The sequence below is a fragment of the Schistocerca serialis genome, chromosome 7 (genome assembly GCF_023864345.2).
Source record: "Schistocerca serialis cubense isolate TAMUIC-IGC-003099 chromosome 7, iqSchSeri2.2, whole genome shotgun sequence".
Classification (NCBI taxonomy): domain Eukaryota; kingdom Metazoa; phylum Arthropoda; class Insecta; order Orthoptera; family Acrididae; genus Schistocerca; species Schistocerca serialis.
The window spans coordinates 538906205-538931910 of record NC_064644.1 but is presented as its reverse complement, the minus strand read 5'-3'; the positions used below and the strand labels follow the sequence as shown (position 1 = coordinate 538931910).

Here is a 25706-nt window from a genome sequence, read left to right as displayed (position 1 = left end):
GGTATAACGACTCTATTATACTTCTAACTGTGTCCCTAGCCAATTTCTAGTTGCGTGTTCACCGTACTATCCGATAACGGATTTCTGCGTTTCTCTCTCGCCATGATCTATTTAGACAGTATGTTTCCACTATCCTGGTCTTTTCTAAGTATATGCACCTCTCTCGAAATTCTTGAACGGATTATTTGCTATTATTAACTGAAATTATTTCAGAGCACAATGAATCTTTATCCACCTCATTCCGACTACCAAGGCTGCAGTCTAGGATTTTCCTTCTCTGCTATAGTGTTTCAGTTACCCAAGGTCATTGAATGTTTACCTCCATCTATGTAGCCAATTTTCGTTTCTGTTGTGACATACACTTTCTCTATTTTCTCCTCTTCTGCTTGGGATAGAGCTAAAATTTATACCTAGCATAGTTTACAGAACTGAACCTCAGTATCAAGGTTTGTAATATTACTCTAGGTACCCTTCGAAAGCTATGTTGGAGTTATTTGCTGAATTTGTCTTTTCGTCAACTGCTGTATTTTGAATAGTTTGAGAATAACACTCAATACATCCTCACACCACGTAAGAAATAGTTAGTGATTAGCAGTTAGAGTGACATAATTCAAGAATACCATTACATAACTGGGATTGTGTACAACACTTACCTTCTAATAGAACCTGCTCCTTGCATGGCAGAGGGTTTTCTAGAAGATTGTGATGTATTTTTAGTACAGTTCAGTATTAGTGGACACAAATATACTTGCTTTACATTTACATAGACATAATGATCAAATTTTGCTTGCATGTAGAGATTATCATGTCAAATTCCCAATTCTGGATTCTGAACATTTGGTAAAATAATAACATTCACGGTAATCCAATTCTATACAAATTTCTCTCACCTGTTTTGCTAAGTTTTTCCCAGCTTTGTGAAATTTCAGTATTGTATTTGAAAACTGAATTTACTTCAGGCATAAATGGTAAACCAAAGAGTATGCATGGCGTTATTAAGAGTCACACAATAATATGAGCTACAATTTTCCAATTTCATACCACCAAAATTGCAGAGTTCACTGTGAAGCAAAGTGACAGCAGACTACACGACAATATTTAAAATAAGTTACATGAATATTATTGCAGTTTTTCACAGTTTTATTTGTGCACTGTTACACACAAAATTCACTGTAATTCCTACACATCGTTTTTCAGATATGTCAGCAATTAGTGTGAGTTACATCATAATAACAATGTCTACAAAACATCTTTTGATGTGCCTAACTAAAGCTGTTTACATTGAAACTTCTTATGGTTATTTATGTCTTGCTTAATGATATTTAAATAAACACATTACTTTGAAACTGAGCATGTCAGGCATCTAAGCAAATAAATGTGTAGCATGTGTATACTTTCAGCATCACACACTTCAGTCATTCATCTGGTTGAGCAGTGCGTAATAGGAGTAGGATGCCTTCATCAGCTGAAATATAAGGATTCAAATTCAGTGGCATCTACACAGTAAAGAAGGTATCGCAGTTTACTACATTAACCTTGTTAGTGACTGAAATATTCGGTTACTGAAGTCAATTAATTGAGAATTATTGAATATATCATATTCTATACTAAAACACCCAAATTTTGGTTACGGCACTTGATGGTAGTTCCTACTGTTGTAAAATATACATTAAGGTTTTTTTTTGACAGTGTGCTAAAACCTACAGTATATAACTTCCTTTCTTCCTGTATAATACTGTCTTGTTAAAATTTCCTTTTGAACATTGTCGTGTAATAATTTGATGACTAAATTTATGTATGTTGTACCAACAATTAGCTTCCCTTTACGATTATACTATTAGTAAACTATAAAAACATTCATTGAAACAGCATACTTCAGACTCTTTCTTTAGTAACTGCTGGCATAGAGTTATTGTCAGATGGATTTTGAATACATTTCATTTACATATTCATATATGAAAACAACATTGTTTTCACATGACAATATATGGGGCAATGTGTTACTGTTCTACTGTTACAAGTAGATGTATATGGCAGTTTCTACTGCAATTTCTCTCCAACATAATGATGTAATGGACAATTCATTATAATTTTGCTATAAGATTGTGAAATAAGCTGGTGAAGTGCATGTAGTCTCCACTGTATAGTTGCATAATCAAGCTTTATCAGTAGTAGATGACAAGATGACAAGATGAATTTTTTACCTCAGCATGAAGGTCACTATAATGTTAGGATAACTTTACTATCGGTTTTAGTTGAAATAAGACGAGTTTTTGGCAAAAAAAAAAAAGTTGTTAGTGGAAACTAAAGTGTTTCCTTTTGTATGAAGATCGACCTGTTCTCATCAATAAGTGCTCTTTCATCTGTATTTTAGATCAGCAGCAATGCAATTAGTGTTTTGTAATGACGTTTAACCCATTTACGTGTATTGCTATATAAATATACAGAATTTTTGTTTTCTTTGTTGCACAGTACAGTGACGAACTAAGCTCATCGATTCATCTGTAAGTTAAATCAGCAGTCAGTGTGTATTTTTAACATGTGATAGTGATAATTAAGATATGGAGATAATTAATTTTATGGTTAACTGTATCTTCCAAAATGTTATACAATAATCAAACAATAGTCAAGTAACTTGCAAGTTATTTCAGCAGTGCCAGTAAGTAGGCTGTGCACGTATGGCTAAGATATTTAGACAGTTTAGGTGTAGATGCAGTTAATTTGATGTTCCATTGTACCTTGCAAAATGCAATACAAGTCAACAATTAAAACTTAATCTGTAAGTTGTGTGAATAGTTTGTGCTATGTGATTCTTATTTCGTTATATCTTATTGAACAATTAAGTTATGTCAGTGTGCAACAAGTGAATTTGTAAATAATGCTGACAATTCTCTTTTGGTGCAGGGGTCCAAGTTTCATTCGCAATCAGCTGCGGACGGAAAACGGAGCAGCAACGCTCCAGCAGGTCGCAGGGAATGGGCGCGGACCACAGAGGAAGCGCCTGCAGCCGTTGGTGGAGGGGGAAGACCATAGGCATAAATACTGGATCAGGTCCACTCGAGGAGTAGTCTCAGGTCGCACCTGATGAAGGCCAGGAGCTACGTGACCGAAATATCGTGCAAGTACGACGCTGATATCCGGCAGAACACCCGACAACCCAAGATGTTACTTTTACAGTGTTTCCGTTATTAACACTAGGCGTTCTGTTTAGCTGGTACTTGACATAAAAGAACTAGAATCGCGAACCTTGGTTAACACAGTTATTTGATGTGTGTGGTGCCTGTTGTGTCGGACAGGTCCGAATGAACGGATACCACACACATATAACTACGTCTATCAGAAGCCTAGTATAATTTCTGTGCAGATGCACACATACGCTAGAACTCATGCAGGAATAGGCCTTGCCACAAGCATTGAGGTTAATGGGCGGGGGCCGGGGTGGCCGAGCGGTTCTAGGCGCTGCAGTCTGGCACCGTGTGACCGCTACGGTCACAGATTCGAATCTTATCTCTGGCATGGATGTGTGTGATGTCCTTAGGTTAGCTAGGTTTAAGTAGTTCTAAGTTCTAGGCGACTGATGATCTCAGAAGTGAAGGCCAATAGCGCTCAGAGCCATTTGAACCAAAATGGGGATGGAGCAATACTTTTGTAGTGTGTGGAGTAAGTTGAGAATGCATCTTCGCTGGGGTGGGGGGGGGGGGGGGGCGTACTTGGGTAAAGTCCGAGCAACCACGCTAATTCCTTTGTCTTCGGTGGCATAGGGTCTTTCTCTTCCTTTTTTAGTATTTTGTTCGCTATTGTTCGTTGTATTTGGTCGTAGTGGACGTCGCATGACACCCGTGGAAGTTCTTTATTGATCCCTTCACTCACTTTTGTATTAGAGACAACAGCCAGCTCTCTGACCGAACACGCTGAACTACCATGCGGCGTAAAAAAGAAAGGTCTGGCTAGTAAGCAGGAGATCCCGGATAGGCCCGTCACATGGCTCTAGAAAACACGTCGGTCCCCGCTTTGGGGCTGAGGGACTCGAGCGTCAAGTCGTGCTGCTGCCCGTCTATTCCGCCCAATTCCTCCGCCGCTTCCACTTCTAAGGGTTCCCGACGTATTTTTGCTAACGTTACATATCAAGCGGAGCTCAGCAGGAAACCGCTCTCCCGCTTGACAACAGAATTATGTATTCGTATTTCCACCGCATCTGCCGGCCACTGTGGCCGAGCGGTTCTAGGCGCTTCAGTCCGGAACCACGCGACCACTACGGTCGCAGGTTCAAATTCTGCCTCGTGCATGGGTGTGTGTGTTGTCCTTAGGTTAGTTACGTTTAAGTAGTTCTAAGCGTAGGGGACTGATGGCCTCAGATGTTAAGTCCCATAGTGCTTAGAGCCGTTTGAACCATCCACCGCGTCTGTGATGACAGAATCTCAGAGACAGTTAGCGCAAAACAGCACCTCTTTCTGCTCAAACACGGAGATGTACCTGCTCAAATGGCTCTGAGCACTGTGGGACCTAACTAACCTAAGGAGATCACACACATACATGCCTGGGGAAGGATTCGAACTTGCGACCGTAGCGGTCGCGGGTTCCAGACTGAAGCGCCTAGAACCGCTCTGCCACATCGCCCGCAGATGTATCTGCCTCTTTTATTGAAGATGACGAATGAGAAATTCGTTGAAACGTTGCAAGAAAGTGACGCCACGACCGGCTGATAATCCCAGAGGATTCCATCATAGAAATTTGACAAGAATTCCTGAATTCCTTGAAACATTATTTTTATGACAACAACGTAATGGTACTCACGCTCACAAACGTCTCTCGGGAAACGCGATAGAACTTGCCAGCCGTGACTCCGAGGGGCCTCTGGGCTCGCAGTAGAATAATTATGAGAGCCTTCTGCAGCTTCTGCGGCGCTCCCGGCCAGCCGCACGTGTACACAGAATTCACCAGCCGGGAATTCTGCAAACAGAAAGTCTGCTGATGAAAGCGCCCCGCCGCGGTATAGTGCAGACACTCTCACTTGCTCACAAACAAAAGTACGTCGGCAACAGACCATAGCAGCGCTCTCTGTAACTTCATGCTTACTGTTTCATAACAAGCGAATACACAGTGTGCCACACTACTGAGATAAAACGCCAGAAGGAATAGACAAAGCCTGTATTCTCACCACGACTCATCTGCAGTATATTACTAAACGGCTGAAGCAGGCAGCAGTTGAAGGTTGCCTACTTGATAGCTTCCAGCGGCAACAGAAATTTGATTTTCAGTATTTGATACAACCACTGACTCAATTTAAAAAATTTGAAATCTTTTCATAATCTATACATTGAGATACACAATCGTACATTAAGCATTTAACACTATAAACCAAGTATTAAATTCAGGGACTATATGTATACATCTTGACACTGTGAAACGCGTAACGTGAGACTTGCCCAAAGTATACTCAGTCAGTATTTCTAAGTGAGAACACGTAGCTGCTTCTCGCTGAGATCCTTCACAAAATAACGATTGGAAGTAAGTTTGTTGTCTACAACGTTTTTGCTTTTCACGTAATAGAACTTCAGCATCGAGCATTTATCGTTTCTTTACTACTGACTCTAGTCACAATAAATTAAGAACAAAAATCCAGTCTGATTCTACGTTCTAAATTCTGTCGATGTACGACACATTATAAGATATGACGTCATGAGATTGAAGAGCTTGAGAAATCAGCTCTTCGTACAATGGACTGCAAATTAGCCACACACTATTCATCCAGTGTCTGAAAAGAGTGGACTTAGTTACTTTCAACAAATTTCCATCGCTTTCTAAACTTTCGTTTACAGCCCAAAAAAGTAATGAAAAGATTTTACAACCTACTAAATGTAGGACGTTCATGCAGTCGATACCATAAATATATTACATGCTTATCATCAAATAAAATTGTTTTATTTTTCGTCTTGAGTGCATTAATTTTTTAAATAACAGATTTCGATTCGATATTAACAGTTGTGTCATATGAATCAATCGGTTACGAGAGTAACACGTCCAACTATCAGCAAATTTACGCGATATGTCGCACAGCGAAAATATAATTTTTATTATGTGTCATACTATGTAAATTTGCTGTTAGTTGGACTTGTTACTATTGTAACCGATAGGTTCATATGTGTATATTTTCGATATGGTTCCAAAATATGAGTGCAGTTGACGAAATAAGTCGGCAGAGACTAATGTATAAGATTGCCATTGTATCTCGGTACCAGTTGTTTAAAACTAGCTATAGACATCCGTAAAAGCCATGGTGAGCGGGTTATCCATCACGCTTACGATCTTTGCTCTCTGCCGATACGTAGGATCTTTGGTGATTGGCACCATGGGCAGGCGGATAATGTGTGGATACAAAGGTGCTCGTGCTCGGCTTGTTGTCTCTATGGACAGTGCTGTGAGAGCGGTAGCAGGTGGTAGTGCCTCGGGCGTGCAAGCAACGTGGGCGCCGTGTCCTTGGTAAGAACGCTCGACTGCATTTCTTGGTTTGGTCTAGTGCACGACATTCCATTGTAGCGTGGAGAGCAGCTGGTAGCTCGCAGTAAACAACAGGGCTCAGTCTCCCGTCACGAGGCCCGAATTCTTCGAGAGGGAGCACTAGCCAGCGGCATAGTGGACGAATTTACCTGTATAGTTGTGAGCCTTTGCAGGATGAGAACGGCACGACACTTTGGCTGTTTATTCAGAATTGCATTCCTTCATAATGTGGTTACTTCTATATTAGACTACGTGTGTGTAAGCATCCGCCTTTACTAAGTTTCTTTAAGAAGTTAACCATTTCGTTCTAGGTAGCCTATCAGTGCATCTCATCCTGGTTTCCAATCGGTCGTATTATAGTTTACTAAGAGGTTACTTAGAGCGTTGCACAATCTAACCAGTGTTTAGAATAAACATACTTCCCGTTGCACTGCGCGAAAGGAACTGTTGCCTTTTACCAACTATGGCTGTGTAATTCCTACCCGAGTGATGGGTGACTGACGTTGAAATTATGTTATAGTACAATTAATCGGTACTTCATTGTTCATCGCCTGTAAATTTCCCGATGCGTTACAAAACTATGTCAAACAAAATACTTTAAAGTTCGGTAGCACATTTAGCTGTGACAGTTGTGTCATTATTTTTTAAATGAGTTCGGCTGTTGACGCTTGGACTGATATTTTTATCGTACATTTTTGTTCAGTTTTTGTGCTTAAATGTATGTATTTCGTTACTGGTGGCTTATGTATTGTTTTGCGGAAGCCTTGAAACTAGAAGCAGTTATGTGGAGGCCGTAGCGTATGTTCTATTAAACGGAGGTGGTTCCTGGCAACTTAGTAACAGCTGGGGGCTTTACTTTGTACAGCAGAGTTTGCGTGGTCATAGGTTCAGGAAATTACAATTGTAAACGTTGTATTTGTTTTCTATAAATATGCTTTGAACTTTGAAAGTTATTGTTGTAAGATTCATACTTCACATTGAATATTACAAGTTTCATTGGCTGAAGCAGGATTTAAACACTTTAAGGTTTCTAAATGAAGTTTAATTATTCCTTTCATATGGAGTTGTTTCTAATTAAATTAATTTTGATCGAAATTACTTCCTGTCGTCTACTCTATACATTTTGTACTGCAAATCAAGGGATTAAAGCTGTTTCCACAACCAGGATTTATTGAATATTTTAATGCGGTTATATAAAGTGTTACGGGTTTTATCAGAGTTAATCAGGTTACCACTGTGACACCTAGCTCTCTACCATCCAAGAAGTGGGCCTGATTTCTGAGTGTGCGAGTGTTCGGGTTCTGATGGAGTGTATAGGTGCGGAGGACTGTATGTAACAAGAACTTCCGATTCATGACGCAACGCAACGCACTTCTGTGATTGAATTCATCTTTCAACCGCAGGAGCGTCAGGGAGCACAGTCATCGTCCATAGCGAACGCACGGAAGGCCTTTCTGCGCCTCCTAGCAGGGGGCACTCGAACAGGATCGCCACTTTCCTCCAACTACTAGCGAATTCCCGCGCTCGCTCTGGGGCGGATAAATTTCGACTCCGCCGCGCGATTATAATTAGCCGCGTCTTGCAGCAGTGTTAGCTGTAACTAGCACCACCACCTGAAGATATAGAGCAGCTGCATCGATGAAACATTGTGCGATTTACACAATACGATCCTGCGCAAACCCGAGAAATGTATTTGCAACATAACTGCCGGGTAAGCCTGAAAAGTCACAGGATTTTATATATTTGTGGATACTGCTCTGTATGTATTTTCGAGACTTTTAATAGATGAGGTCCTGGATCAGAGACGAGTATTGAGTAGAATTGCGGTATGAGTCAGCAATTCGAATCATGCCAATGCAGGGCAGCGTGGCTGATCTGGGCCGATGTTTACCCGGTATAGTGCATCACCTTCTCGTGATAACAGCTTTTACCTCCGCGTGTGACTGCTGGATCTTCAGTGTGCTTGCGAATATAGAACTGTTACAAGTTAGGATCACAAATCGTACTCAGATTTTTAGAATTCAGTCTGATTTTGTTAATAGAACTCAGGATATGTATAAGGTGAATATGGAGTCCTAACTGAATCCAGATATTGAAGACTTGAGTGAGAAGAATATTCAATTACAAATGCAAGGAAACCTTCTTCGTTGGGGAAGTAACTTTAGACCAGGTATTGGTTTGCTTTTTGAAATAGTCGGTCAAGAGATACCCTTGAAACACTTCGGGGTAGGTGATGGTGAAAGATGGAAAAAAGTTTGGAGAATTGCCAAGACATCTGTTTCCTGTTTGTCTAAGACTGCGTGACTGGCCACAGATACTAATGAACAAATATTGCAGGTGTTGTGATTGTCTGTGTGGTTGGAAGATTAAGGTAGGGCCTTGCATGTTGATGACCGTACAGTCACTCAACTTGTCTGTCCTTCAGCCAAAGGAAGGTTAACAATGGTAATTAGTGAGATCTTGTCATATATAATTTTTTCGGTGAATTCTGCAAAAACGTCTTGCAGAGTTTTCGAGTAGATTGAGGAATGATTTGACTATCAGGCATTGCCACTGAGTATAAGGTACGTATAAGACCCATGTGCACTACAATAATAATGTTAGGAGAATAGTTATGGCTGTGCGTCTAGAGTGGACGGAGTGGTTAGCCACATCTTGTAAGGAATGCGACCAGAAAATTGCTCTCACCTCATTTGTGTTACTAAAGAAGAGAGTTTAGAGGATCTCGATAAAATAGCATTCCTAATCGAGAATATTAGGTTTTGTGATGAGAAGCGTGTAGTTGGGCAAAATAAAGCCGAATCATTGAACATAGAAGTTCAACCTCAGGGGTGGGAACGGGAATCGTGTCAGTCATCCAGTATGAGATTTCAGGTCCCCCAGACGGAGCTGACGGCAGAGGACGACAGCTCAGACAAAAGATTTCCATCGGCTATTGGTAGGTTGGAATAATGTTGCAAAAGTGTCATGAGTTTTCTTACCATTTGTGTGTGCGGGTCGGAATAATAAAACAGTGTGCATGTTGGTGTATTCAGGTAGTAATGTTTGTTTGTTAGATTTTAAATTGTATCAGCGGTTCTTCCCTGTTCATAAATTACTGCAGTTAAGAAAGGATCGTACATCGGGCAGATCAGATGTTGACTGAGTCTGTGCTATGTTGTCTCTTTCCGGTGCTGATTTTCCAAATATAAAATTACATACTGCAATAAGCTTCCCAGGTTGACTCGTCCCTTCTTCTGGTTCAGAAAAGTTTTTCTACACTGCATTCATTCCGGCCCAAGAGTTTGACAGAAACTGGTTAGATCTGTGGCAGGTAGCACTTCCATGGGCTCCTCTAGCCAATACAAATGAGGCTGCGAAATATTCAGGTGAGTTATCCTTGAAATCACGATGGGCAGATGGAAAGTATACCCTATTATCTCGCACGCTGTTCCATTTAATAACAAACCACTCCCTTTCAATTCTAGCCTCTTTGCTGACATAAGCCTCCCCTGATCGAAACAACTAGGCACTACTACCATTTGTCAAAAGTAGAGTATTACCAATGTGCCTCGTCCTACTGAAAGTACAATTTCGGCCCTACCATCTCTTATAGCATTCTCTTACCTCCTCTTTCCCCATTGACAATTTGACTGCAGAGGAATCCTGCCCCTCTGTTAATACCATTTTTGAAACTTTGACTCCTCCATTTCCACATATATTCCCTTGTCTTTTGCAATTAATAATAGTCGCTGCGTTTTATTTTTACAAATCTATTCACTATCACCCACTGGACAGGATATCCACGAACTATGTAGCACTCGTAACGTGCTTGTTTCCCTGCTACTGGCATAGAAACGAAAATGTAAAGTTTCGCACCATCAGTTCTCACTACTACTGTGGCTAAAAAGGTAACTCTTTTGCTCGGGTTCTAAAACCAACCCCAACTCCAGCGTAAATTCCTTCTGGACTTTCCTTAGACCCTCTAAATACCGCCGACAAGTTTACCCCTAGCTGACACCTTACAGCCTGCCGCATGACCTCCTATAGTTCTGTTACTTTCCCTCGTGCTTCCCAACCAGTATCTTCTACGAATTGCAACCATTTTCTCATTACTACTTCCCTATCTACGAGTTCTACTTCCGTTTTTAGGTCCCCGATATTCTGATTAAGCTCAGGCACACCGCATTACTTCACGTCAGCTGTCATAGTAGCCGTGTGTTATTCAATGCTCCTAAAAACAGCGAGAATTACATTAGGCATTCATCATGTTACGTGGCCAATGATTTCATTGTCATACTAGGATTGTCAACAGGGGGACTGTTAGGTCGTGATTTCTTACAGATAACAGAGTGCTTTCTCGACCGAGATAAGACTTCCGTGCTTCGATTTCAGCCAGAAAGAATGTCCAGACTCTGAAGCATGGCCCACCGAGATATTCACAAAGAGATTTAGGGATATAAGTGAAGATATCTTTATTGTTGCTGAGGAAAGAGTACTAAACACCAAGAGCAAGCCATTACTGCTGACTTCACCCTGAGCAGCAGGTCAAGCGTTGAAATGTGGACTCATGGACGCAAAACGGGGAGTCTATACTGTCAGGCATAGAGCACTTAAAATGGTTCAAATGGCTCTGAGCACTATGGGACTTAACATCTGTGGTCATCAGTCCCCTAGAACTTAGAACTACTTAAACCTAACTAACCTAAGGACATCACACACAACCATGCCAGAGGCAGGATTCGAACCTGCGACCGTAGAGCACTTAGTGGTGTGCAGAGAACACCATGTAGTAAACTATGTGACGTGTTTGCGGGAAGACTGTTAGAAGCAGAGAAAAACCACTGAAGTGGGTGCGTATTAAGGTACCAAAGGTCACAATATCTGCATTTACACCCATGACATCCTATACACGGTGAGTCACTAACTACTGCCACCTAGAATAACTCCGAAAGTATAATACTAGCTGAAAAGTTTGTGAGATAAATGTTGCATAGAACAACAGAGGCCATATTATGATGTTGGCTTTTTGTTATTAGGTGGGGTCGCGTCAGAGATATGAAGGTCAACTTCGTTTGTTTTTAATGGGATGCTATAGTTTGGTACTTATTTTCTGATAGCGGCTATCGAGACGAATCCAATGATGTGTAACAGTAAGTTCTTTGAAGGCAAACGGGCAAAAAGATGACATGAACGTCCATCTACAGAAGGTGTTTGAAGTGATGACTATTGGTATCAATACAGTGCTGCAATCTTCTTGTCATGGATTGAGTGGTATTCCTTATCACTGCGGCACTTATCGAAGCACATGCTCTGACAATTCTCTCACGTATATCGTGCAAACAGTAAATATTCGCCGATACGGCGTATCTATCTAACGTGCCATTGACATGTAAACACTACTGACGCTTTCGCAATACAACACTAATAGGAACGGTAAGACTAGTGAGACTAGTATCGTTGAATCAAGCGAATGTGAATGATGTATCCCTTCTCATTTGCGGAGAATGCCAACAACATTCAGTGAGATCTAGAGACTTATACGCTGAAAGATATCCTCAACGTACTCACCCTACACGTAGTATATATAAATATGTGTATGATAAATTGAGAACAACTCGATCTTTAACGCATCGGAAACATATCCGGCAAATGAAAGCTACTAACGAGGAAACTGAAATTGGTACTCTTGCCACTGTGGTCAAATCGCAAGGGAATCTGGCATGAGCAGAGTAGTGTTGTCTCCACCAAGAATTAACTAATATTGATTGTATGCGTCACATGCAATTCTGCCGATAGGATCAACTTCAAATTCAGAAGGATGACACATTTATTAATTTGATTTTTTTTACTGACTAGGCTACTATCACAAACCATGGAAATGTCAGTCTGCATAACGTGCATTCTTTGGCAAGTGAAAATCCGTATACGCTGCGGCAAAGTTGCACACCAAAAACAGTGGTCGGTGAATGTATGGCAGCACAGCAAAGCATGTTTGGTTGAGGTTACAAGACCAAATCAATAGTCTTTGTTTCACTGCAACTAGTCAAAAGGCTCTTGCCCCTCTTCAGGAACCAGACGTCTGTCTGGCCTCTCAACAGATTATGGTTGCACCTACGATAAATCGATCTCTATCGCCGAAGCACGCAAGCCACACCATAAAGGTCCATGGTTTATGAGGAATAGATTTGCAGTTACTTTAACTGAACGTTTCATTCCGTGACGTCCACAACAGGTTACATACCGTGACTTCCACAACACAATATGCGTCATTTCAACCGATGTCGACTTTCCAACGGATGATATGTTACAGGCGCTACTTCCGGTTGCATCTTACAATGTAACGGAGAACTTCAATTTGTCACTTGAAATCTGTTGTAGCTAATTTTATGGGTATAGAGTTCTTTGACCATGTAGACTAGTGCTGTTACACCAATCCTATTCTCCAGAACGCCAACATTCAGAACATTGGCCAGAGAATCTTTCAGCAGTACCTGAAAGGGCCCTGAGAAAAGAAACTCCTACAACAAATTTTTAAAAAATTCAGGTTATTTCTTAGCCTGGAAATAAAAAAAATCGAAACATGATTGCCTTCGAAACTAATGCATGGAATTTACCAACAAATAGTTTTAAGATAAAAATGTTGACTTCTTGACTTTTGTCACATTTAATTCAGATGTTGAAGTGATCCTGCCGGTATGGCAAGTAGATTAAGCGAAACACGTGACTTTGAAACAGCAAATACGAAAAGACGCTCTGAAAATGGATGTGTGGATTTTTACTTTACTGCTACATTTCGTCAATGAATAAGTCATTGCTAGAATTGTAGATCTCGTCACATTTGGTACGGAACACTTGGAGTGATGAGGGAGATATGTTGTGGCAATGTGAGACAACAATGCATGTACTTGTTCATCAAGCAGAATTCATAGGTCACACTTGCTGCCCTAATGTTGCTCTCCGGCCAGCACTATTGGAACACCCAAATGGCGATAATCGGTTCCCCAGTTCACTATAGCAACCCAGAGTTGGCTTTCCAATGGTGCTCGTTTACAGTGCTTCCGCTTCTACAGAAGACTGGAAAATGCCTTTCCAATTAACATTAGAATGTAAGCTGAAAGATTAACCGAGAAGTTACGGAGGTTGCATTAAAATCAACTTACCGTAAAATAAAGTGATGCTACACCGTAAAATAAGTGCTGTGGTTCCGTCCAATCAATGCGGTAGCCGTGTTGTCAATTAATATACAAGAAGAAGGTCAAGTACATAAAAGTTAATCCCTTACTATGCTATTGACTATCCATTCACATTCTGTCGGCATACATAACTGAAACATTTTCCAATAAATGTTTAAAATCGCATATATATTTTATATACGTATTTCAGTTGGTATATGTAAAACTGCATTAAAAAGTCTACATTAACCTATGTTCTGACACAGATGTGGTGCATCTGTCACAAGCAGGTACATTACGTAAAATGGTATCTTAGTCCACTCATAAGACAACACATTTTAAATTTTAAATTTGTAAACATGTTTTACAATTTATGTATTTATAGAGAAGTACGTTACACAGAAATATTACTGATAAAAGGAAATATTGAACGTTTTCAGGGAGTTCTATGATGTATATGATTTGCTTTTGATTATCAGGGGTCATAGAGATCCTGGCGTACAGCTCTGTCTCGATCTCGTGTAGATAGCATGGACAGGCACCAGGCGAATTCGACCGGTCATGTACACATGGCCTTTACATGCAGCAGTAGATGACAGGTGGGATAGTACGTTTTTTATAAAATGTCATCAAAAATATTAAAAATAAGCTACCCGTGCGAACCACCGTGTTTATTTAACACTACATGCGAGTCTTTTCCTTTAGGAAAGTATACAGTTTATTAATGGGATCATGTGCCCGGTTTACGTACTGTGAACAGGATTTTTAAATTTTCATTCCTGCTAATAATGCTATGTTTTAAATTGCTGATGGTGTACAGCAACCAGCCACAAATTTGTTTTAGGTTACATTATTTAAAAAGTTTCGTAAACGGTTTAGAATTTTTCACAATTCATCATCAGACGGTTTTTTTAATGCTTTCCTCAAAATAAATTATACGTTGTCTCACGTGAGTTGAATAACAATCATTCAAAATTATTAACGTGTAACCAAATGTTGGAATGCTACTTACATGAAATTTCCATCTGGCGCGTTTGTTCTTGCAGTTTTCTAGCAATGATATACGCTATCAAGGACGTTTGTATTTTCACAGTCACAAACGTTGCATTGGATGTAAACCACTTTCGTTCAGACACGTAACGAATTTTCAATGTGCACCACATATTCTGATTCACAATCTACGAAAATAAATACACACTGCGCAAAGTACATGAGTGTTCAAATGTGCGTATATTCCTAAGGGACCCAACTGCTGAGGTCATCGGTCACTAGACTTACACATAGTTAAATTAACTTAAACTAACTTATGCTAAAGACAATACACACAACCATGCCCGAGAAAGGACTGTAACGTCCGGAGGGAGAGGCCGCGTAGTCCGTGACACGGCGCCTCAAACCACGCGGCCACTCCGCGACGCTGTACATGAGTATCAAAGATGCTGCAGAACAATGATACAATGATATGGCAAAAAATACCACGACTTTGTATCACGGCAGTAGAACATCTTTGACACTCATGTACCTAGTAAATTTACATTTCATGTAAGTTGCATCCCAACACAAATATCTCGCGCACGTATTTGATTACACGTTTATAATTGTGAATTAATGCTCATCCTGGAGCAACTCGTAGGAAACCGATGTATAATTTGTTCTGATGAAAGCATGAAAAAACTGTCTGATGATGAATTGAATGAAAATCGAAACCGGTAACAGTACTTGTTAAATGAAATAACCTAAAGTGAATTTTTGGCTGGTTGCTGTACACCATCAATAGTCTATTTCTGACAACAGCCACGGTGCACAGCCCTGTCTTTCTCTGACTAAACTGCATCGTACTATGTTTTCCTTTACTAAGGTAAAGCTTCAATACCGATTTGTTTCTGTTGTCCGTATGTTGCTTACTTATCGACGCGATCCTACGCCCATGTAAAGGACACTTGCTGCAATAAGCCGGCACCGCATTACGCCGTGGCACCCGCTAGACAGTGCCGCGCCCCTTGCCAATCAGAGCCCAGCCAGTTACAGTAAACATGGACACTTCAGTCAGTGGCGTACGTGGTATTTATCACAGGAACACTACCAAACACCTGCTTTGGCTGATATAAGTATTGGCCCGTCCGGCAGGGCAATTTATCGATTTGGTTGAGTCATCCAGCTGGCATCTGTCACAGTGAGACTGTTTCAATCGCGGGAATGTTACCATCCCATAGTCGTACCGACAGGTCTGCCCGCCATGCGGATGCAACTACAACTTTGATAGGCTGAGGGTTGAACTGAATCCTTCCCAGCAAGCGAACCACTCATGGTCCGTCACTGACAGAGTTAGACTGTCAGATATGAGAATGTCGTTCACTTCTGGGACATCTACACTCCAGTCACCCGCCACTGTAGGCTTAGGCCGCCAGCCTCCCCCACACTTGGCCTGGCCATGCAAGATCGCACAACGTCGGTGTTGTGTTAGGCATCGCGGCTACAGGTGATTTCACGACAAATCTTCTCTGTCGATGTCTGTGGGTCGATGCCCGTCATCCATCGCGCACGACATGTGGGCTTGACCTACTAATATGAACTCATCGTAAGCAAATAAGGGATTCTACTGTAATTGAACAGCTTTTGACGTAACCTTGCCCACCACCGTCCACCACAGCACAATCACACCCTCTACACTAAAAACGAAAGCCTGATCTACCAGTCTTCCATATATATTTTATCTTGCAGTCTTCACATACACACCATAGTTTCTGAGAACTTTTCTCTTTCTGTTATAATATTATGTTGTGCTTTTAATTTCTGACTACAGTTCATTTCAAAAGCCATTCTTATATTATTTTTGTGTGCAAGATATTCCATTTTACCTGACACCTCATGTACATCGTTGAAAATAGTTTGTATTTATTTACAATTATTTTATATTCTTCAAAAGTATTGGTGAGTCCACTTCTGATTTTGTAGTGCATGTTATTACAACTGGTATTTAATAACTATTAGCAAGTGATATCTGCTGAAACAGTATTACATCCTATACTGATTTCGACACCATTCGAACCGAGTAATCAAATGCTCTGTATAATCTAGTCGAGAAAGGCATAATTATGTCAAGGCAGATGATGTGAATGTTGTTTTTCGATTATAGGTGAAGCTTACTGGCAACTTTACAAATAGACCTACATAATTTATCCTCCATTCTACACTGAGATCTATTGTAAATTTTACTATAATAAGCATTCGACTTAACGTGTATCTTATTTCTCATACATGTGACGTGTAGCCTTTCCGTAGCTTATTGGAGTCATTGGTTCACCTCTTGTGGTAAATATTGCTATCTGAATGTCTATTCTCCGAGAAGAATTTTTTTCTAGATGTTTGACTTAAATTTCAGACGGGTTCTCCGTACGACACCATTATTTTAATAACATTTGCTACTAAACATAAGATAGTTATACTATGACAGTATGAACTGAAACATTTCGATCAGTTCTATGATTTCAATGAATGCCGTAGTCTAATGAGTCAGTGGATTTTATTGTATAACAGCTATGGTTAGGTCTTTTAGATTGTTTATATATAGCCTTAGAGTACCCAAGGATGTCAGGAGGCATCTTCAGGTATACTCACAACACTAATGTCATGTGGAAAGCTTGACCTATCTTTTTATATTCTATGATTTTGCGAATGTGAAATGATTCTTCCAGTTCTTATTCAACTCTCAAGTAACAAATGCGTAGGGCTACAGTTACTGTTTGCAATGGGTCAATATCTTTGTCCGCTTGGTGTATATTGTGTTTTTGTGAAAAGAGAAAGTTCAGGTTATCTATGTTCTTGTTAGAAGTTTATGAAAATTAGTAATTGGATCCTACTGTTCTGTTATTGGATGTAAAAAATTCTCTTTAGCTTATATATTTGCTACCTTAGTTTTGAATGGCTGTATTACCTCTATCTGCTTTTTTAACAATATCTTTGTGATCATGCTATTTCTTATTAACTTACTGAGCCCTTCATCCTCATGACGTTTGTGAACGCAAGTTTTTTTGCATTTTTATAGTATTTGCTTACTTTTTAGATTTCTTTAAATCTTCTCATGTCTCTTACTATTAACATCATTTTCTATCTTCATTTCTCCTGTCGTTCTTTCACCGCTAAATTCTGATGACTTTTTAAGTTATGTTTTAGTCCTTTTTTGGAAGATTTTATTCATTACGTAATTGAAGGTATATAAAGTTCGCAATATTTTCAGGAAACGTTTACACAATTTCTATAGCAGAATGTCATTTGTATTTCATTCCTTTGTTGACATTTAAGAATTTGTTCTCGTATTTTGAAGTGATTGAATTTCGTTTTCGTTCTATGGCACCTTCAACGAATTTCCATGCCTCACTAATATGCGCAGTTTCAAGCTTATAGCTCCAAATTTTGGGAATCAGTACTTCCGTTTTACACGCCCCATGTATACCTAACATTAACCAATTTACTTCAGTTCCTTTTTTTTTAAATATGAACAGTCTTGGAAGAATTAATAATTTCAGTTTGTTCACATTTTAGGATAATCGTTGTATGAAGACATACCACCACAAATTTTACTTTTTTTAGCGTACTTGAATAATTTTCGTTTCAAATTAATGAACATTCTTATGTGGCTGAATGCACCATATAATGAGTTATTTTTTCATTATGTCCACATCATTAAGAGGTAAAAAGCTGCTCATAATTACCCACGTTCTAGAGAAGCTACTTCCACTCGCACTACTAGCTGATTTTTTTCTTGAGATAATAAGTTACTTCTTACAGCAGGAAGAATGGTGGTAACCGCCAATTGTTTTTTGTTTAAAAGGGCTCTGGATGTACTGTGTATTGGGAGATGGGAGTAGAATTAATGTCGGCAGAATAACTGACTCAGTTAATTATTTTTCTAGGGTACATGCGAACCCACTTGGTAGGGTAACCGAGATCTTAGAGCAGTGCTAACGAAAGCTATCATTTTATGCTACTCCTACATGTATTTTCTCATCTTAATCCAGGCGTCACTCGTTGCTTGTTGTGAATCATACTCCCATTTAGCACATTTATTACAGTGAATTAAATCGTACTTACCCTGCGTGCAGTCGGTTGCATCGAAAACATCAGCATGCACATCATCTTCCCTTAACTGTTCTGCTACCACATTTTCACAGCCATTGAATGATGTTGACTTCTGAAGTTTTCACCTTCTTTTCCTTTGTGTCATCACTATTTCATTTCCATAGCACTACCTCTTACGGCAACCTTTCATTAGTACTGAATTCCACTGTCGACATTTTCGTGTCTCTAGATCACTTCTAGCAATTGATTGATTGGAAATGGGAATACATCCTTCCGAAGCCTGCACTTCATTTACAATATCCCAACCACTTCTCAGAAATACGTCACTGCCACTGCCAACATTTTAACGGACATACCTATTGGATTGCTTTACTTGTAGGCTACATTAAACCAGCCTGTACATTTCATATGTTCAGCACCGAAAACTGTCATATATCCTTTTTATGTAAAGGAACATTGCGTAAATACTCATATTATGCTCTTAATCCTTAATCAGTAACTATATCAAAAATATGTGTTGTCGGCAACTGACTGTGTCTTCCAAAATGTTTACCTGTTAGTCTTCCAAGAAATGTTCGACATCCTTTACAATTTTGCTCAAAAAAATCGTTGATAATGTCCTGTAGCATAAAAAAAACAAAGTACGGTATTTGTGTCTGTACTGTGTGTTTTCAGGAAACGAGGCTCACTTAATGTGCGTTGCTATGGTATATGCAAACCCACTAATTATGGTAAGTGAGACCTTAGGGTAGTTGAGCCACACCATAGAATTCGACTAGCGTGCAAAAGAGAGGCCACAGCTCAGCTTTGGCATAAAATTTTACCACAGTTCTGCCCAAATCGCCTTGGACGTTTTACAGGATGTGAAGGTCATCACATCCTCTCCTCTTTTGACGCTTCTAAGATGGAGTTCAGAACTGCGACTCCCAGCTTTGAAATTACGCGATTATCTTAAGGTAGCCGGTAAAACATTTCAAACACACTCAGTATCGACACGAATAGGTCTAAGTGGGTGACATGAAGTACGTCAGTTAAACCATCCTTTCCCTTGTGGCTTTGCCCTGTTTTGTATTCTTCCGAGCAATGGACCACAATATATTGAAACAGCTTACAATTGTCGGTCTATGGTGACCATTTTAATACCTACTAATTAATAGGACAGATGCAATTTATCGTGCAAAGTACGTCACGTTTACAAATTAACCCTACAGTTGTCGCGTGGTTTACTAATGTAACCCACGTGCAAAAATTTTAAAAATTGTTAGAAATAGGGGAAACGACAATGTTTCGAGCCTCTCTGCATTTTGAAATGCATAACTGACGAGCGCCGTCCACGTATGGTTTTGCCACAGGCGTTCCGCAAATTCGGCGATCTATCACTTTAGTCCGCGCGACAAACTGCTTACGTGCTTTCGAAAAGTAATTTATTTTTTTTAATGTTCCTCTCCACTTTTATTATGAGGAAACGTTTATTGCTCATTAACTATTGTTTTTAAACATATAAACATGTGAAATAATCATCTACTTTCTTTAAATTTTAGAAACAATGTGGATGAGAGGCGAGAAGCTCGAGCTCTGGTGCGGCTGGAGGCGACTGAATTCTTTTCTCTGAGTCGAATTCTAGTGCTGAAGCTGTTGTTCTGGAAGAGCGGGACCATCAGCCTGAGTTTGAACAAGAGGGAAAAGTACCTGGAGAGGCAGTTGTAAACAGTCCAGAATGTGGGTATTATGCTCATGGAGAAGCAGAAGCTATAGATACTATCTGATAAGACTTCTCCTCTGTGGTAGGAAGAATTTGAAGCGATAGCACTGTATACGTGTCTTCTTAGCCTAAATGAACTGCCTGAATGAAAACTGCTTTTGCAGACAGCATGTTTCGTTTTTTGCAAGATAGAATCATTCATCTCATAACCAAACATAAAAAGACGTACAAATTAACCGTGTCAATAATAAATACCCTAGAGACAGAGATGAGAAACATTCAGCCTGACTAAATGGTTATTCCGAAGTCAAGAATGACGCAAAAATTCATACCAAAATAGCTCATGAAACACCTGAGGTAATAACATTTACAACGGAAGTAATAGCATTTACAACCGTACGAAGAGTGGAGGGAATCCTGTTAAGATGTGACAGCTTTACGACGTGTCTAGAAATTCAAGAAGATGGCCCTTGCTGTATTTTACGATCTGCTGAGTCTCAGCTGCATTTGTATAGCGAAGCAAAACTACGTTGCTGTTCGGAGTCGAGATTTTTTCCTTGACTTGTCTGTGGCTTGGTTGTAGCCTCTGGACGACAGAAGGTTACAAAAATGTTGCCACGAAGCCTGTTTTTCAAAATAAAATACTTTGTTAATATTCTCCTAGTGATACGTTAGCCATCGAGTTTTTGAATGGCATTGAGGTGTTCTGTTGGTTGCTGCTACAACTGCAGGAGAACTGAAATGGAAATATTCAATAAGAATGTATTAAATTCATTTCCCCTGATCATTCCAAGATCGACAATACGCTCTGTTCCAAAAACATAAGTCTATTAGTATTTCTCAGAAAATGTACTTTTTTAAACTCATAGCCAGTGACGCCACTTTAGTGAAAATTGTAATGTACTACTAAAGTTTTGCTGTTTTCCGCAAATATGGTGAAATAATGTTCGCATTTTTGGTTAACATTATTATGGGCCGCATGCTAAACGCTTAATCAAAAATTTTCAAACTTCACATTCTTCGCCTTCTTTATTTCAGAAAATAGCACATGCATGTAACCCATGCGACCACTTTCTAGAGCACGACCACTATAAGGTTAAAGCAATCATAAACCAATGTAATCACAAATGACCCATTCACATACCTAATTACAAATTGTTTTTCGATAACATCTAGCTAAGTTATGTAAATATAATACAGTCAAAGTAATAAGCCGAACAATGTTAGCACTTATCGTTACTTCCGAGAATAAACTTTTGTGCCAAACAGTTTCTCTCGTGTGACAAATGGACCATAGATAACTCATTCTGTGATTTCTTAAGTTACTGAGTGAAAAATATCCCGCCATTTTCTGTTGCACTTCATCTACCATTTCTTTTCACAACATAGGTTCTGTATTGAAATAAATCTGTGTTGCATTAATTTCGTTTATGAAGAGGTCACACGTAGTTATACATTATATTCGTGTGTTTTGGATATGACAGAATTGTGTGATCATGTTACTCCTCACTTACAGTAAACAGATAATTCTCACAATATTTCTTATATATTCGTACAAACGAAGCTGTACGCTAAGACAACATTACAATCGTAGAGTGCCTACAATCCATACTAGACCAATTATTTCTAGTAGTGAAGGGTACAGTAATCAGTAGCAAATAATTTTTATTGCAAATCCAGATTTCGGTCACTTTGTGGTCATCGTCGGTGCTGAAGCTAATACGAAGAACGAGTTACAATAAGTATTATACGTGCTTTATTATATGTACAACCGTATAAGCTTTAAAGGGGGTTAGTGATAAACCAAATACTGGTAAATTTAACTTATATATCAGTGTTTAAACTTAAACAAGTGTTTGAAAGTTTAAACTTATTATATGTGCACGGAGCACCAACCAATAAACAATGATATAGGTGTGACCTCAGTGTAGCAGACTTTGAAGTGAGTAGTCCAGATGGGACGAAGTGCTTTTAAGGATTTAACTTCCATTTACTGCTATGTTTCTTTATTGTTGACTCACATTTATAGCTTATACAACTGTACATAGAATAAGGCATGCATGTATCTGGTTTATATATGTCTTTCAACAATGAAGACCATCTAGGCCATCTGCTTCCACACGGAAACGAACCTGAAAACACCATTTATTGTCTGAACTGAATTAGCTTAGTGTAATCGTATGCTCATTCCTAAATTTTGTAATATACTATCGGCTGTAATCGGTTGATACAAAACCTGAAGATCAGCAGTGGAATGAATTCCGGGTCGTGAGAGTAACTAATCAGCTCCATCAGTAAAACAGTGACGTCACAGTACGCTAATGATGTAATTTGCAATGTGCAGTTAGAGTTTCTACTGATTTATGGTGCGAGAAGTGTTTGAAGCTATTAAAGTTGAGAAAACTTGAGCAATCATTATCAGACACTTACTTAACTTACTGTCGTTACCACTCGTCATAAGCTACAGTTAGTCAAGTGCGTGAGAAATGAAATGAGCAGCTGTACCTGGTACATAATGTCGTCACCGAACCAGCAGTACATAAATATTTCGTACACGACCACTGCAAGATATGCCTGTAGTCTCACGAGTGCTACGAAGTGTTGTTTGTTCTGCAGGCAGATACAGTTACATGCCATAAATTATCGTCAATCAGATTAAACTTATATGTTTGATTATAATAGGAGCATTAAGAACATTGGGAAATGTTATATTTTTATCCGTACACTAATTTATCCTGTAAGCTACTGTATTTTTTTAGGAAAAAGATAGAAGAGACTTACCGTTGTAATTAGGAATAACGTCACGCATATTATAATTGTGGCTCCCATGAATTGGGAAAGAATAATCGGATTCACTAAAGTCTCCAAGTCGTCCACTAACCTGAAAGAGAATAAAAACAGTAAGTAAAGAATCCACAGAACACAAGACTGGAAGGACATACATTAAACAGTACCCTGACGAAGTGTGTGCAAGAGCTACGTGTCATGATTTCAGTAAGAACGGCAGATGATTAAATTTGAGAAATATCTTTATGTATCGTATTAGTTCATCTATCCTGAAATATGTCCGCAGCCCGTGGTCTTGCGGTAGCGTTCTCGCTTATCGCGCACGGGGTCCCGGGTTCGGTTCCGGCGGCGTCAGGGATTTTCCCTGCCTCCAGATGACTGGGTGCTGTTGTGCTGTCTTCATCATCATCATTCATCGTCGTTACGGTCGGAGGAAGGCAATGGCAAACCACCGCCGCTAGGACCTTGCCTAGTACGGAGGTGCGGGTCTCCCGCATCGTTCCCTACGCTCCTCGGAGTATGGGCCCCACTATCATCTTGAAATATTAATGTACGGGTTCTTATGCACAGATGAGACAAACAGAAAAGTAAATCAGTAAAACTAAAATTCAGAAAAGTGGAAAAAAGGTGCACCAGGCTTCTACATGAACTCCAGGGCATCAGTTTCTTCTACGTCTCTGCACCGTTTTGTGGCCTGGAAGTAGGTTTCTATTCGGGCAGAATTACTAACAATGTTGGTGAAATGCATGTGCTGTCTGAATTCGACTACCCGTTCACAAAGGCTTTTTTTCTTTCCAGCAATCCTACGAATGATACAGTTCTGTTATTATGCTCAGTTGTATTTATTTTCCACGGTTATAAACATTTCTGATATCCTCTACAGATAAGTTTCAGGCTTTGTGGAACATATTCATCCAAATCGTTTCCATATCAATAAGAGTGATATAAATAAAGTAAGAACTATGCTGACAGAAAAATAAATATTACCATACGTAGACAGAAATATGGACGATCAAAATTTATAACCAGATCCGTATGGACACGCAAAACATCGTTAATCTAAGAAATTCAATCTACCAGTATACAGAGTCAACCGCAACTCCACTGACAAACTTTCGGAAGTTCCCCAGGATAACCTCTGAGTATTTTGGTGCAATGCAGTAACTCTGTACAACTCTGTAACGAACCGCCGGAAACCGTGGATGCCTTATACAAGAACGAGCTATCCGTCCCCACTCAGCACGTATCTGTTCCAGATCTGTTCCACACGACTTGTTTACCGACCAGTGTATAGACTTATGAACAAAATTCAGAGAACAACGTTAAGTAAATGAACATCATTATTTTCATACAGCTTACGCGATATCAGCAGAAAAGGCCAGAAAACTTGCCTGGAGGCATGAACGTTATGTCTCCCATACTGAATTGGAGTCTGGAATGACTTTTCATGGCAATGACGGGGACACACTGTAACGTAAGCAATATGTCAATAACCAAAGTAAGTACTAATTCCGAACCATGGGTGTTTTTGTGTGAATGATTCAATACGTATGGGAGCCTCGCCGAGTGGACACAAGTAAAGCAAAAAGAAGTAAAAACTTTAATAAAGCACTCTTCTTGTAATGCTAAGTAAACACTGTGATACTTTGTTGAGACTAATTCGTCGTGGTCTTGTTATGGTAGACTTCTTCGCCGTGCTACGTAATGAATCATTCTCACATCTTGGTTAGATTCAACAAAAGCAGTGTTACGTGAGTCACCTGGCCAGTTACCTAAAGTACATACTGCATGTAAACGATACAAAGTCGTGAAGCAGTTTTTGGAAAACGTTTTGCTTTTAGCATAGAATATGAAGCACATGTAGTTTGGATTTGTATGTTATTTCTCTTTGCAGTTGTTCTCAAACGATTACAGGAGAACTATTGGTTAAAAAATTTGATTATTTCAAATTCTCTCACATTACAAAGCATTTATATTTTCGTTATTAGTCATATTTACTACGATACTTCAAATTTGAGTACCTCACTACCGTTGTTCGAGGAATTTGCAGTGAATTAAGAGTGCGAATTGCGGTTACTAATGTGAGGGAACCAGAAATTGGCAGTTGAAATTGTCGCCACATTTCCAAATGCGTCCCTCAATAATATATTGAAGCATTTCCAAACTTTGTGAATTCATTCGAAACAGATATCTGGATGCGATTCTATAAAATCGAGCCCATGTCTCTCTGATCTTTAAAAAGCCTAAATCTCTTTCTCGCCAGTGGAGATTTGTTTACCAGACTTCTGCATATCCTGCAACTATCCAAACAAATAATATTTTTCGCCGCACCGCGCAAATAATTGTGCTCGCATTTATGTTTGAGTCAAGGAAAGCAAAAACTGAAAGCTGAGTCATCTGCTGCGCTGCATTCTTTATCTAAACGAAGCAAAACTGCATCCCTTGCTGAAGTAGCTTTCGGTAAACGTTTTACCTTACGCCTAAAG

The 25706-nt window shown here is 39.6% G+C and overlaps 1 protein-coding gene across 1 annotated transcript in view; it reads right to left on the bottom strand.

Moving 5' to 3' along the window:
- Positions 1-1380: 1380 nt before the first annotated feature.
- Positions 1381-25706, bottom strand: part of LOC126413224 (odorant receptor Or2-like) — a 36937-nt gene continuing 12611 nt past the window's right edge. The window contains exons 2-5 of the mRNA XM_050083121.1: positions 23215-23314; positions 22939-23043; positions 4795-4950; positions 1381-1465 (exon numbers count right to left, since the gene is read on the bottom strand). Coding sequence (XP_049939078.1) covers positions 1412-1465; positions 4795-4950; positions 22939-23043; positions 23215-23314 — 415 coding nt within the window. The 3' untranslated portion in view covers positions 1381-1411. The remainder of the gene's footprint in view (positions 1466-4794; positions 4951-22938; positions 23044-23214; positions 23315-25706) is intronic.